General features: G+C 43.5%; 1 protein-coding gene across 2 annotated transcripts in view; it reads left to right on the top strand.

The window, feature by feature from the left end:
• Window positions 1–15,563, top strand: part of NBAS (NBAS subunit of NRZ tethering complex) — a 191,182-nt gene that overhangs the window by 68,855 nt on the left and 106,764 nt on the right. For both annotated transcript variants that reach the window (XM_028722567.2, XM_028722568.2), the window contains exons 24-28: window positions 8,722–8,907; window positions 9,766–9,939; window positions 12,679–12,812; window positions 13,755–13,817; window positions 15,090–15,212. In XM_028722567.2, the coding sequence (XP_028578400.2) occupies window positions 8,722–8,907; window positions 9,766–9,939; window positions 12,679–12,812; window positions 13,755–13,817; window positions 15,090–15,212 (680 nt within the window). The remainder of the gene's footprint in view (window positions 1–8,721; window positions 8,908–9,765; window positions 9,940–12,678; window positions 12,813–13,754; window positions 13,818–15,089; window positions 15,213–15,563) is intronic.

The following is a 15,563-nucleotide window of genomic DNA, read 5'->3' on the forward strand; positions in this document are numbered from 1 at the left end:
TTGTAATCATGTAAATTCAGGCAGGCAAAATTGGCACCATAAATGATATCCAAATTCAGAAATAATTAGGGGTCTTTGTGTGTGTGTAAAGTTCTAGTCCTGAGTTTTGCAGAGAAGTACACAGAGAGAGAAAAAATAAGGGACTAGAAATAAAGAGTCAATGGATGGTTGAAATCAAACTCCATTAATTTTTAAGACCTAATAACAGAGTTTCTTTAGAGCTGAATTGGCCATTCTGAAGCTCTCAGACTTGAATATAAAAATAATTAATGGAGGGACAGGACTCAGTTGTTCTTTACTTTGGCTATTTCAAGCTACTCTGTGCATAATATCGCTGAAAATTGCCAGTGGTTAAATGATATCATAGTTGTCCTATGAAAGAACAAACACAAATTTTGATTGGTTTTGGACAGTCAGTTTCTCCACCATTAATTATCCTATATTGAGGTACGCGGGTGGCGCTGTGGGTTAAACCACAGAGCCTAGGGCTTGCCGACCAGAACGTCAGCGGTTCGAATCCCCACGACAGGATGAGCTCCCATTGCTCAGTCCCTGCTCCTGCCAACCTAGCAGTTCAAAAGCATGCTGGTGCAAGTAGATAAATAGGTACCGCTCCGGCGGGAAGGTAAATGGCGTTTCCGTTCGCTGCTCTGGTTTCGCCAGAAATGGCTTCATCATGCTGGCCACATGACCTGGAAGCTGTACACCAGCTCCCTTGGCCAATAAAGCGAGATGAGCGCCGCAACCCCAGAGTCGTCCGTCAGGGGTCCCTTTACCTTTACCTTTATTGTACTGTGATAAGTTGTTCTTATGGAATAGGAATAGAATATGCTGCTGAGGTTTTGTGACATTACTTTATTGATATTCTCTGAGATAATTGAACTGTTCTGTGTTGGTAGCTCTGTGATAAAGGTATTGCATATTTGTCATGTGACCTGTCTTTCATTTTAAGCATACATACTCTTTTTTAATCTATGTGAATTACTTCCTAATATCATTAGGGTTGGAAATCCAAGCCTATAATGAGGCATCTCTTGAGCTGGCTTTTCATTATCCACGCTTGAAGTTACCTTTCAGCTACTCTATTCTGGCTGTCTCCAGCTGTTTCTGTTACCATGGTATTTCTATTTCTGTTGGCAATGGATCAAGTTCAGTTATTCGAACAGCCCTGCTGAAATAATCGTAGAATCATAGAGTTGGAAGGGACCCTGAGGGGCATCTAGTCCAACTTTTTGCAATGCAGGAATCTCAGCTAGATCAACCATGACAGGCCGCCACCCAAACTCTGCTTAAAAATCTCCAATGAAGGAGAGTCCACAACCTCCCGAGGGGGACTGTTCTACTGCCATACAGCTCTTACTGTTAGAAGGTTCTTCCTGATGTTTAGTTAGAACCTCCTTTCTTGTCACTTGAAGCCATTGTTGTGGGTCCTAGCCTCTAGAGCAGGAGAAAACAGAAGATGGCTATCATATCTCCTCCCTGTCTCCTCTTTACCAGGCTAAACGTACCCAGTTCCCTCAACTGTTCCTTATAAGACTTGGTTTCCAGACCCTTGATCATCATGGTCACCCTCCTCTGTACACATCCCAGCTTGTCAATATCCTTTTTAAATTATGGTGCCCAGAACTGGACACTGTACTCCAGATGTGATCTGACTAAAGCAAACTACAGTGGAAATATTACTTCCCTTGATCGGGACACCATACTTCTGTTAATGCAGCCTAGAATAGCATTAGCTTTTTTTTGCTGCTGCTGCATCACACTGTTGACTCATGTTCAACTTGTGGTCTACAAAGACTCCTAGATCCTTTTCACGTGTACTACTGGCAAGCTAGGTGTTCCCCATCTAATGTTTGTGAAGCTGATTCTTTCCGCTTAGGCACAGAACCTTACATTTGTCCCAACTGAAATTCATTTCATTAATATTGACAGTTCTCCAACCTGTTATGGTCATCTTGAATCCCGATTCTGTCTTCAGCAGCACTGGCTCCCAGTTTGGTGTCATCTGCAAATTTGGCGACCATCACATCAATTCCTTTGTCCAAGTCGTTTATAAAAATGTTGAACAATAGTGGGCCCAGGACAGAAACCTGTGGCACCCCACTTGTCACTTTTTCCCCAGGATAATGAAGAATCGTTAGTGAGCACTCTTTGGGTTTGGTCTGTCAACCAGCCATTAACAACCACCTAACAGTTAAAGTGCTGGTCCCGTGGGTTAACCGAGAGGCGAGGTCCGAGTCCAGTCCGTGGTCGAAGGTGCAGTATGGAGGCAGTCCGTAGAAGCTGAAGCTGGCCGCAGGGCAGGGCAGGGAGTCAGGTGAGGTCAGGAGTGCAGGCGGGAACGCAGGGCAGGGTTCAGGCAGGAATTGGCAACCTACCAAGTAACCTGGGACTGGGGGGGACGCGACTGGCTTTTATCTGCCCCGAGGCATAGGGCAGCCCCGATCCTCAGGTGACTCACCTCTCCTGGCCTGGAGGCGAGCACTCCTCCTGCAGGAACTTAGTTCCCTTCGCCTCTCTGCCCTGAGCCTCTGCAGCTCAGGAGAGGCTGGAGGGTTACTGGACCCAGAGGCAACCTCAGCTTCCTCTGATGGGGCTGAGAGTGGAGCACCTGCAGGCAATGGGTCCTCCCTCTGTTAGGATATTTCCGTTCCACCTTAAAAGGGAGCAGGCTTTGTGAGTCAGAGTCTGCGTATTTCCTGTTCACAGGAAGTTTATGTTTGTCTTTGCTTTCGTTTCTCTCTCTGCCTGAAACACTGAAGCAGGCAGTCATGTTTTTCTCTGTTCTGACTAACGCAGAATAAACTTATAAATAATGCTCTCCTGCGTGCATCTTTCGCTGTGCATTATCTGCTGATAAGAGCGTGCATCAGCTCTGGAATGTGGCAAGCTATTTCTGGAGCTTGTGTCGCTAATTGCTGATACTGCGTGTCTACGGGAGATTGATGGACGTCCGGAGGCGACGTGGGGCCATGATGGACTTTGTCTCCCTGGCAGTATCCCAACACCCTCACCTCAGGAGCCAGGGCAGACTCAGCTGGTGCCTGTACTTGAGGATCCAGCACAGGTGAGGACCCTTTGGGCTCAGGCCCCAGCCCCGGCTCAGCTGGTTCTGGAGGCGGGGACTCCTGTGCAGGCTGGGATTCCTCAGGTTCAGCATCTGAGTCCGAATCCCAGGCCATCACAAGTTATCTCATCCAGCCCATATTTTACCAGCTTCTCCACAAGAATGTCATGGAGGACTTTGTCAAAAGCCTTACTGAAATCAAGATACACTACGTCCACCAATGTTGTAACTCTATGTCTACAGCGTTCCTGTGATCCACCAAGCAAAAAAGAAAAAAAGAAGCGAGATTTGTCTGGCATGACTTATTTTTGAGAAACCCACGTTGGGTTTTAGTAATCACAGCATCCTTTTCTAAGTGCTTACAGGCCAACTGCTTAGTTATCTGTTCTGGGATCTTGATATTGATGTAAAGTTCAGCGGTTGGGTAGTGCACCCCTTGCATTTGGGAACATGTATGTTTCCTCAGAAAGAGGTCTATACAGACAGTTTCTTCTGTAGATTTTCACAGCTTTTCATGGTCCCTCTTCTAAATCTCCATCAAAACGAGGTGTGCAAAAATTGTGGTTTGCTAAACTGAACTCATCTTGGTGCTTAGTGGGCCACCCTTGAAGCAAGATGCAGAATAGAATTCCACAAGCTTTATGAAGGACCACCACCATATCACATGACTGGTTTTGTGCATTGAGCTTGATGGGGGGCTGTGCATGTGTGTCAGTAGTTGAGTAGGCCTAACCTAAACTAAAATTCTGAATATATAAAAAAATTAAAAAATTGTCCAGTAGCACCTTAGAGACCAGGGACGCGGGTGGCGCTGTGGGTTAAACCACAGAGCCTAGGACTTCCCTATCAGAAGGTTGGCGGTTCGAATCCCCATGACGGGGTGAGCTCCCGTTGCTCGGTCCCTGCTCCTGCCAACCTAGCAGTTCGAAAGCACTTCTAAGTGCAAGTAGATAAATAGGTACCGCTTTATAGCGGGAAGGTAAACGGCGTTTCCGTGCGCTGCTCTGGTTCGCCAGAAGCAGCTTAGTCATGTTGGCCACATGACCCGGAAGCTGTACGCTGGCTCCCTCGGCCAGTAAAGCGAGATGAGCGCCACAACCCCAGAGTCGGCCATGACTGGACCTAATGGTCAGGGGTGCCTTTACCTTTACTACCTTAGAGAGCAACAAAGTTTGTTCTTGGTATAAGCTTTCGTGTGCATGTACACTTCTTCAGATACAGGAACAAACTGCTACCTACCTGCATCTAAAATTCTGAAGTTGAGTTGATTAGAATTCAGAATGTGTCTGTCAGCTGGCCTCGCCGAATGTCGTTAAATGTCAAGTCATGCAGTTGCAACTCGAGAGTCAGAAATGAGTTCTGGAGGGATCTTATATTGTGCCTTATCGTGCTTAAGTGGACTAATGTGACCGGACATTTCATCTTCTGATGCTAGTTTAGACAAAAAGAACTGTACGCAATGTAAGGTCTTCTCTTAGTGGCAGAGCTGGCAACCTCTGGTGGAGAGACTGCCAGGAGCATGTAGAAGCTCTATGAAGGATTTATTTATTTATTTTGTGTTTTTGCCTTACAGTACGTCGACTATATTGTATAAATATGTTCACTCACAGCCAGGGCTTCTACTCCTACATAATATTGATTATAAAGGTACTCTGTGTTTCATGTGATGCTGTGTAATCAAAGGAGCAACTTGCGACTTAATAGAAATAGTGCGCTTTATTAAGATTGTTTCCTACAGAGCAGATACTGGGCCTGCTGTTTTTGCCTTTCCTCTATATTCATACTCCTCTCTGATATCCCACACTTCCTGTTCTTTCTTCAACATCCTCTGCTATCGCTGGTTTTACTTTTGAGCTTCATTCATGTTGTTTCACTCTACCTTTGCACTGTCACCAGGAGGTAGCTGAGAAGGGCAGAATTGGTATTTGCCTACATCTGTTTGCTTCCACAAATGAATTTATAACTTTGACATGTGGATAAAAATTAATTTGCTGCTTGTGAGGCACTTACACTAAGACTGCAAAATGCAGCCCTTTATATTAACCTATTTTTTTAATTTAAAAAAATTGAACGGCTCAGAGGGTGCCATAATTAATTAGGCAGTAATTTTAAAGAACATATGTTTTCAATTCAAGTATATATGTAAAAGCATCCTCTTTTAAAAAAGTGATTCCCCCCCCTACTCCCTCACACAGGAGGAACTGCCACGTCCAAGATGACACCTGCTGCAGGGCACGCATACACCATCTAAAGCAAAAAAGAAAAGGGAAATTGCTTTATTATGCAGATGCATGCAAATTTAATTGAATAAAACTGTGATTAATTGACTAAGATTTCTTTAATCAGGAGACAGCCTTAATTTGACTGTTAATTATAGTGGGGCAAACGTGATGTTCTCTTGTCTTTTATAAAAGAAGAGGTACAGCATTATTTCCCCTCATTTTTCATGGAACAATAATAGATCTCTTCCATGGCTCCTTAACCACAGTGGAGGAGGAAGTCCGGGTTTGAAGATAACGCTAAGCTATGGTTAATGATAACTTAGGCTTATAAACCCCAAACAAAACTAGGTTAATTAATTTTAACCATGGTTTATAAACCATAGTTAAATCACAGTCATTTGGATGGCCAGCTAACTGTGGTTAACTAAGCCAGGCATCCCCAAACTCAGCCCTCCAGATGTTTTGGGACTACAACTCCAATCATCCCTAGCTAACGGGACCAGTGGTCAGGGATGATGGGAGTTGTAGTCCCAAAACATCTGGAGGGCCGAGTTTGCCTATGCCTGAACTGAGCCATGACATAGCATTACATATGAAACAGGCTACTACTATCTGTTGTGTCTGCCATTAAAATTGTGGATAACTAGTTGGAAAATCCCAGGCACTGAGTTGGTTGACTGCCTAAAATTGATGTTGGTGCTATGGACATTTGGTATCGAGCAGGAAATCAAATTGAACCTTAACCCAAAAGGTGGTTGCGAGAAATCTGCTTAGTTGAACCAGAACTTGGAAGAGATTGGAGGACAGGGAGAGAGAAATCCATTATTTTCCCCCAAGTTTGTACCGTGTTTCTTTTTTATCCTTGAAATAGAATCAAACTCTAAATACACAAATGAGGAACTGAATAAGAATGCATGCTTCAATAAGTAGAAGCTCTCTTTTCTATCTCCTTCAATCTTAGAGAGACTATTTCCCCCCAGATAACCATTGGAGTGGAGGATGGAGAAGCAGGAGAAAGTGTTCTGGCATTGGCAACATTCTAGTTTCCAGCATTTATTTTATGCCTCAGCCCCTACAAACTGTTTCTTTCAAAGGAATAAAGGCCTGGGAGTTGCATATAATCCACAGCGGCTTACTTTTTTCAGCCCAAAATTAGCTAATTGAAATTACAGTCGTACCTTGGAAGTTGAATGGAATTTGTTCCAGAAGTCCGTTTGGCTTCCGAAACGTTTGGGAACCAAGGTGCGGCTTCCAATTGGCTGCAGGAAGCTCCAGCAGCCAATCAGAAGCTGCGGTGGATGTTCAGGTTCCAAAGAACATTTGCAAACTAGAACAATCACTTCTGGGTTTGCGGCATTCGGGAGCCAAAACATTCGTCCTGCAAGGTGTTCGACTTCCGTAGTACGACTGTATGACTTTAAAGTGTTCCTCAGAAGGTTCTAAGTTATGAAAAGTGAGACATTTGGCCAAAGGGAGATCCAAAAGCACATCATTTCTTCCCTGGATTCTTTTATCAAGGAACCTTATCTCAGTGAAAGTGAAAATAAGGACTTAAGAACTGGGTTGCTAGAGAAGACCCAAGTCTGTCAAGTTCAGCTTTCTGTGTCCCATCATCTTTGAGTCAAACTCTTTTAGGTACACAGAAGAAAAGTGTCTAGCTCCTGTTTTGCGTTGTGAGTAGATCTAAACCTTTTTAAAAGCCGATTTAAAGTAGTGGGCAGCACCACATCCTTGGTGCCTGTTAGCTGATGAATGTATGAAGAAGTATTTTCTTTTGTCAGTCATCAGCTCAGTGGGTGTCCTCCCTTCTAGTACTGAGTAGGAGAAGAAAGAAACCCCCGTTTCCTCATGTTCCTTTATGACTCTCTGTCGCCACTCCCCCTTAGTCACCCTTTTCTTCCGAAACTCCTCAAGCACTTAAGATTTTCCTCACGGGAAGAAGGCGTTTTCATCATTTTACAATACAGTTCTATGAGAACTTGGAAGTTAGTTGCCTTCAGCAAAGTGGCCTTGACACGTAGGACAACAGTAAATGGCACCTAGATACACCTAAGTAAATGGTGTTTCCATGCGCTCTGGCTTCCGTCACGATGTCCCGTTGCTCAAGCAGCGGCTTAGTCATGCTGGCCTCAGGACCCAGAAAGCTGTCTGCGGACAAACACCGGCTCCCTCGGCCTGCAAAGCGAGATGAGTGCCACACCCTATCATCGCCTTTGACTGGACTTAACTGTCCAGGGGTCCTTTAAAAGGTAAAGGGACCCCTGACAATTAGGTCCAGTCGTGGCCAACTCTGGGGTTGCGGCTCTCATCTCGCTTTATTGGCTGAGGGAGCCGACGTACAGCTTCTGGCAAACCAGAGCAGCGCACGGAAACGCCGTTTACCTTCCCACCAGAGCGGTACCTATTTATCTACTTGCACTTTGACGTGCTTTCGAACTGCTAGGTTGGCAGGAGCAGGGACCGAGCAACGGGAGCTCACCCGTCGCCGGGATTCGAACCGCCTACTTTCTGATCGGCAAGTCCTAGGCTCTGTGGTTTAACCCACAGTGCCACCCGCATCCCCCAGGGGTCCTTTACCTTTTACCTTTTTTACACATAGGACAAGGTGGTTGATGATCTGTGAGTTAGATCCAGAATTGAAGACTTGTCACAGTGTTGGAGAAGGTGGCTTTCTTGCTGCCTTCCAAAATGCTCTGCTGAGATTTGGGGTTGAATGCCAAGGGAGGTTGAGGAGGAAAGGTCTACCCCCCCATCTCCCCCTGAAAGCAATCTGTGTGAGCAGGATCTCTTTTCATTGAATTGGCTCCACTTAATTTGGGGGGTACCCACCTCTTTCAGCAGTGATCCTTGTTCCTTGGTGGACCATTTGGTGGGGTTACACTTCATTCTGGATCCAGCATATTCTGGATAGGTCTGGAACACCCTCTCTCATATATGGGGTAACCATGTGGTTCCATCACAGATTATATATATATTTGCATTCACACTTCCTGCTATTCACTGCGAGGAGAGACAAAAAATATAGAAATATCTCCAATGAGCTAAAATTAAATTCCTGCTATGCTAGTTGATGTAGAAAGGATAACTGGGGTCTAAAAATAATTCTGTCCGTTCATTTGTCATATATGGCTGACAGGGTTCTGGAGACAGGGGCATTACTTAATGCAAATTGCATGCTAAATATATAAATATATATATACCGTATATATATCTGTCAAATTAAATACCATGTGTTCATTTTATAGAAGTTATGCTGCAGTTATAAGATTCTGTATTAGTCATTCTGTATAAAATGTATTTGGACCAGTTATAAGTTGCTGAGCCGGTGGTCAAACCATATCTCTTCTCCTTCCAAGTTTAACCAGAATAAAACCAATTGCAAATGGTAACAAGCTGTGCATTTTTCTTTTCTCTCTTAAAAAATAATAATAGGTGGATTGTGCTTTGTCCTTGGTTCGACTGGGCATGGAGAGGAATATTCCTGGTCTGCACTCACTTTGTGACAATCTGGTTACACTGGAGACGTTGGTTTATGAGACTGGATGTGACATCACTCTGAACTTGAAAGAGCTGCAGCAGATGAAGGATATTGAGAAACTAAGACTCCTGATGTTAAATGTATGTGCTCTTTTTTATGTCACAGTGGGATGGAATGGATTGGGAAGGGGGCTTTTCTGCTGCATAAAATCTCACCCTGAGCAGGATGAAGCTGTTTGCCCAATGTCCTTCAGCTCAGCCTTTTCTCTTCTTCTCTTTTGCTTTTTTAAAAATAATAATTTTATTTTTCATTTTCAGATTTTACAAATATTTTGACAAGAAAAACAAATCTAATTTACCTTCCCCTTGACTCCCCTCCCCTCCTTTTTGCAGTTATTTATTTCATATATTTTTATTACTGCATATCTGATTCAAATATATTTACCCTTATCTTTATCTTAATTTTCCTTTATCTTAATTTTCCCTTATCTTCCCCTTGTCTCTTGCTGCACGTGTTTATATCAGTCCCCCTAATGCTTTAATTTGTTTACAATGTGTCTTCAATAAATAGCTCAGTCTTGCTTGGATTTGCACCTGTCTGCACTCCAAAAAAAAAAAGTCCCCAGATGCTGGTTCAGGGTGCTACAATGTTACAATGCAATAAGTGCCTTTATCCTAATTTATTTCGGTGAGCTTAAGTGTGCCTTAATTCTTGTGTGGGATTGTGGCCTGACAGCCCTTTCTGGATAAAATAGAATGAAACTGGTTCACACTGATGAGCCTGTTTGTTAGTTTGTTTCTCGTAGAGAAATTTGCATTAGCACAGTTCATAACTTTATGCTCGCTATTTATGATACCAACCTTTTGAAAAGCATTGGGGAGATCAGAGGAAAAATATATTGCTATTCCTTTAACTGCTTTGTAGTTTTAGTTTGCATTTCGCTCTTCTCTTAATGTGCATTCATATTTTTCTTTAATTTAAAACCTTTGCCATTTCAGTCATCGGGAGAAAGGTATGTGAAGAATGCCTATCAATGGATGGTCCCATTTCTACACCGCTGTGAAAATGAATCTCCAGGCATCGCTAATGAGCTTTTGAAAGAGTATTTGGTAACACTGGCGAAAGAAGACCTGACATTTCCTCTGAAGATCTTTGAACATTCAAAGCCGGCGGTAAATTCAGATGATTAGTTGTGTATTTGCATGTACCTGAAAGTTTATCTCTCCTCCACCCCGCCTGAATTGCATTTGCAAGTAAACTTAATAGTGCACCTTGTTTCGCTGATCAGTTTGGGAGATGGCTGTCACTGTACAGCTTGGCAGAACTGAACATTTGTCTTGTCGATACAAACATTTGTTCTCCAGACAAGGTTAAAGTGGAATTTCTAATACACGGCTAATCTGTATTGGGATGTCAGAATGTAGCTTTAATCATTAATCATTTCTGCATTTATCCAGCAGAGTGGGTATTTTAGCAGGGGGAGACTCTCCCCTGAAAGCCACTGTTCTTCTCTGTTGTGATCTAAATATATCTTCCATACCTTTGCCCAACCATGCAGCAGCTCTGTGTTTCATCCTGCACCTTAATAAGTCCCTGCTAAGTATCTTTATGAGCTTTTTCCTCTCTTGAATTGTGGTGGGGGAGATCCATAAATTTTATTGGGGGCCTGTGGGAGGAATTCAATGTAGCATTATAGCAATTGTTCCCCCAGCGCAAGCGTTTCAGCTTGCTAGAGGGAATGATCCTGCCTCTACAGTGGAGTGGCACTGGGGAGAGAGGGGGAGAGCCATGTTGCACAGGCTTCCACTAGCAGGATTCATTAGTTGAATCTGGCCCTATCGTTCTGTAGAAGGAAGCGCCTTTGCTCAGGACACATGCAAAACCTGGCACTGGAAGAGTAAGGGACACAAACTCTCTTTAAGGCATTATTGCTCCTATAGGGACGCTGGTGGCGCTGTGGTCTAAACCACTGAGCCTCTTGGGCTTGCTGATTGGAAGGTTGGCAGTTTGAATCCTTGAAACAGAGTGAGCTCCTGTTGCTCTGCCCTAGCTCCTGCCAACCTAGCAGTTCAAAAGCATGCCAGTGCAAGTAGATAAATAGGTACCACTGCAGCGGAAAAGTGAACGGTGTTTCTGTGCGCTCTGGCACTCGTCATGGTCCTCCGTGCCCCAGTAGCGGTTTAGTCATGCTGGCCACATGACCCAGAAAGCTGTCTGTGAAAGTGAGATGAGTGCTGCAACCTCATAGTTCCCTTTGACTGGACTTAACCGCCCAGGGGTCCTTTACCTTAAAAAAAAATGACCCCTGACAGTTCAGTCCAATCACAAACGACTCTGGGGTTGCGGCGCTCATCTTGCTTTACTGACCAAGAGAGCTGACGTTTATCTGCAGACAGTTTTTTCCTGGTCATGTGGCCAGCATGACTAAGCTGTTTCTGGCGAAACCAGAGCAGCACACGGAAAGGCCATTTACCTTTACCTTTTTGTTGCTCCCATGTTGTGCAACATAGGAGCAGGGAGTGGGGACCTGCCATGTGGGCCTGCTCTCCAGTGCCCATACATACAGCCATAAATGCAGAGGCTTCCATTCCACCCTGGAACCCTGTGTGATTGGCTCCCATCACTGCAGACAGTTTCAGTGGTGCTGTGGATTCTGCTGGCTGGGGCTACTCAATGCATCCCTGTTCCTCTTGTGTCGAGCAGCAGGGGAACAATAATAACCTGAAGAGAGAGAGAACTGAAATGAGATGCAGTGGACATTGTTTGTGTGGATACAACCTAAGTGTCCTTTGGTCCCTTTTAAAATCATTCGTAAATCCCCCTCCCAAAAAACCCCCCTGAACTTCACACCTGTCCCGTAATGGGAGGGTAGCGCTTGGGGGAAGAACAAACTGAGGCGCAAATGAGAACGAAGCACTGAAGGTGCCTGGTTTTCCTTTCACATATTTGGGAAATTGAGTACACATCTAGGTACTCAATGTTGTTTTTTGCCTATGTCCGTGTCTTGGTCCAGCAGTTGGTGTTAACTGGGAACTCGCGGTTGATTCCTAAAGAGCACAATGGAATCTGTTGAGAAAGTCAGGCTACAGTCACGTTCCATTTACCCGAGAGTAAGCCCTGTTGAGCTCGCTGGGGCTTACTTCTGAGTCGACATGTATAGAGTTGGATTGTCTCATTTATTTTACACAAGCCATTTGCTCTTGATGTCATTGTTGAAAGGCAGAGGAGAAGGAGCTTTTTTGAGGGAGATTAACTTGGTCTTTACATAAATTTGTAGTAACTTTCATCTTCTCGGGGGCATTGTATTATAGCTACGGATCCAGACTAAATTCACATTCCAGCATTCTAATAGCATCTTGATAGGATGTTCATTAATTCTTTACTTTTCCGGCTGTGTACAGAAGTAGATTGGCTGTAAACAACGAGTCATGGGAAGCTAGCGTTCTGGTGCATATTGAAGTTATTTATGTGCAAATGAAGGAAATGGCATAATGCAGCTGGGGTGGTAGAGAGAGAGAGCGGCTTTAGAATTGCATTTTTATTTTAATAAATTGTCTGATGAAAAATATTGTGATTTGTGTGTGGGTGCGTGTTTTTAAACGAAACTAGAAATACCTTGCTGTTCCAACCGGCTGCTGTGATCACTGGTTTCAAATGAGCTTCCATTGCCAGTTCTGTAATTATGAAAGATATTCAACGGAGAATTATTAAAGAACCAGGAAGGCCTCTGCAATTAACAGAAATCACTAAATTGCCTTTATGGTTGTAATTGTGCTGTTCAAGAGCCGGTTTTCTGTCACACAGAGATATGGAAGAAAACAACTCCAAATTTTGGGCTGGGGGACGCATACATACTCACAGACCGTACTCTACTGTACAGCAATGAATATAGCGTTTTCTTGTTCTCCCAGTGTCAGCAAAAAATAATTTCGGATCAAGACTTGTTGATGACGATTGCGTTAGACTGCATCTACAGCTGCCAACGTGATGACCAGCTTTCTCATTGCTATGATATCTTAGAATGTCTCCCCCAGAGAGGTTATGGGTGAGTATTGACATGTCCCATTGGTTTTGTTTTTTCAAATAAAAAATAAAAAATGTTGAGCTAATAGAAATCCTTTACAAATGCTGCTTTTAAACAATTAAAATGCCAATCAGTATTCAAAGAATGATGTGCACTAATTTACACAATCCGTACGATCTAGTGGTAATTGCTGCCCCCCCCCCGACCCTCATGCTTCAGTCTGCAGCTGAGATTACTATGTGCTGCAATGCTCCCCACATGTAGAAAGCCTGGATAAGAACTTAAATTTCAATCAGGTTGATAAAACAGGGAATGCAATGCCATATCCTTTTTTAAAATAGTTTGGTACCTTGGTCACTCCATCCTGCTGAACTGCTCGTGTGTCAAGTTCCCTCTGGGTGCCCTCAAAGTTTAAGCAAGTTGTATTGCCCCTCATAACTGGGCTACTCTTCCCTTGTGGGAAGAAGAAATCTTGGCTACACAGCCTGTCTCTGTAGCCCCATCCACTGGTCATGGAACGGGACTAATGGAATTGGGTGAGGAGGAAGCATGCAATCTGAGGATCACTCCCACCTTCACTGAGGGTAGATTGGAAAGGGTGTAATGGGTGATCTCCACATAAGTCATACTCAGAAAAGACTAATTGAAATCAGTGAATGTTCATTGATTTCAGTGGATCTACTCTGAATATGACATACCATCCTTTTCCGAGTATAAGACTAGGTTATTTTACGATAAAATAATATGAAATAATTGGAGTCATCTTACACAAGGGCAATCTCCCCCCGCCCCATTTTCTCAATTTTTAGTCCCCCCCAAAGGGGGCATCTTATATACGGAGGCGTGTTATACACACAAAAACACGGTATTTGGGATATTACTCAGTGTTGGTTTGTATTGCATTTTTTTTCATAGTATGCAGAATATACAAATTTATTTTTTTGTTTTGATACATCCTTTCAGTCCTGAAACAGACATTACAAATAACCTTCACGACAAAGTTGATGAATTGGAACAAATTCTTAGGTAAGAAATGCGCCTTTCTTCATTCATCTCTTCCAGTACGTTTTCTTTATTAAACTAGCGCTAGGTTTTACAGTTCAAAATGCCAGGATTATTACAAAAGAGAGCTTGTAGGTCAAATATTACTGCAGGCTTAGTGGAAATTACTTTTTGGACCTTGACCTTTCCATAAACACATGTTTATATCCAAAGGGGTTCCCCCCCTCCCAACCTGTAACATTGTGAAGGGTAATGTAGCATTGTGACAATATAGTTAACACGAAGAATGAAAAAGAAAAGGCCCTTCATCTAATTTTTTTTTAATGCTCAGCTATATAGGCTGTTTCATTGTACTCCCCTACCTCCCGGAGCATCTCCTTATAAGGTTTCAGGGGGCGGGGCGTGGATCAAGTTTTATATTTTTTATAATAATAATAATAATAATAATAATAATAATAATAATAATAATAATTTATTTATACCCCACCCATCTGGCTGAGTTTCCCCAGCCACTCTGGGCGGCTCCCAATCAGTGTTAAAAACAGTACAGCGTTACATATTAAAAACTTCCCTGAACAGGGCTGCCTTAAGATGTCTTCTGAATGTCAGGTAATTATTTATCTCTTTGACATCTGATGGGAGGGCGTTCCACAGGGCGGGCGCCACTACCGAGAAGGCCCTCTGTCTGGTTCCCTGTAGCCTCACTTCTCGCAATGAGGGAACCGCCAGAAGGCCCTCGGCGCTGGATCTCAGTGTCCGGGCTGAACGATGGGGGTGGAGACGCTCCTTCAGGTATACAGGACCGAGGCCGTTTAGGGCTTTAAAGGTCAGCACCAACACTTTGAATCGTGCTCGGAAACGTACTGGGAGCCAATGCAGATCTCTCAGAACCGGTGTTATGTGGTCCCAGCGGCCACTCCCAGTCACCAGTCTAGCTGCCGCATTCTGGATTAATTGCAGTTTCCGGGTCACCTTCAAAGGTAGCCCCACGTAGAGCGTGTTGCAGTAGTCCAAGCATGGAATACAATTTATGGAATATAATGATATGGTGCTAAATATTGCAAACAAAATGACTTCTCAAATGGTATGTGTGGCTGGATATGTATTTTTTGTATAACTACAAGTCATCATTGTTCAGTGAATAAACATCACCATCCCTCTTGGTTTCGGTTTCAGTCTTATATATATATTTATTCAGATTTTACACATAAACAATAATTTGCCACAATGGCCACAGGCAGGATTTAAGATTTGGCTGAATGGCTGATGGTGCTTTTATGACTACTGTTATTTCAGCGTATCAGAAATCTTGGAGAAGCATGGACTCCAAAAGCCTGTATCCTTTGTAAAAGACACACAGGACAGCCCGGAAGAAGCACGGAAGCTGATGATTCGATTGACCAGGCACACAGGCCGCAAGTGAGTAACAGATGGTGGCACACGAAATTATGAGCTTTAATGGTTGTTTGGTACCTTCACAGATGAAATGTTCCGCGTGGCTTTTCCAGGTCAGAACATGAACAGCTGAAGCTGTGGTCTCAAGCAGGAAAGACAGACAATTCAAAGGACAGATTTCTTTGTAAACATGTCTTTAGCTCCTCAGGAGGCAACTCAGTTGTTTGCTTCACAAGGAAGATGGTTTAGTGGTGGTAAAATTACCTTTGATGCCCTTCGTCAAACATAAAATAATTGCTCATGACACAAGCAAAAGTGGCAGATTCCAGAGCATGTCTTCTGCTTTGGCTCCATGATTCATCAAAACACAAATAT

The sequence above is a fragment of the Podarcis muralis genome, chromosome 3 (assembly GCF_964188315.1).
Source record: "Podarcis muralis chromosome 3, rPodMur119.hap1.1, whole genome shotgun sequence".
Taxonomy (NCBI): Eukaryota; Metazoa; Chordata; class Lepidosauria; order Squamata; family Lacertidae; genus Podarcis; species Podarcis muralis.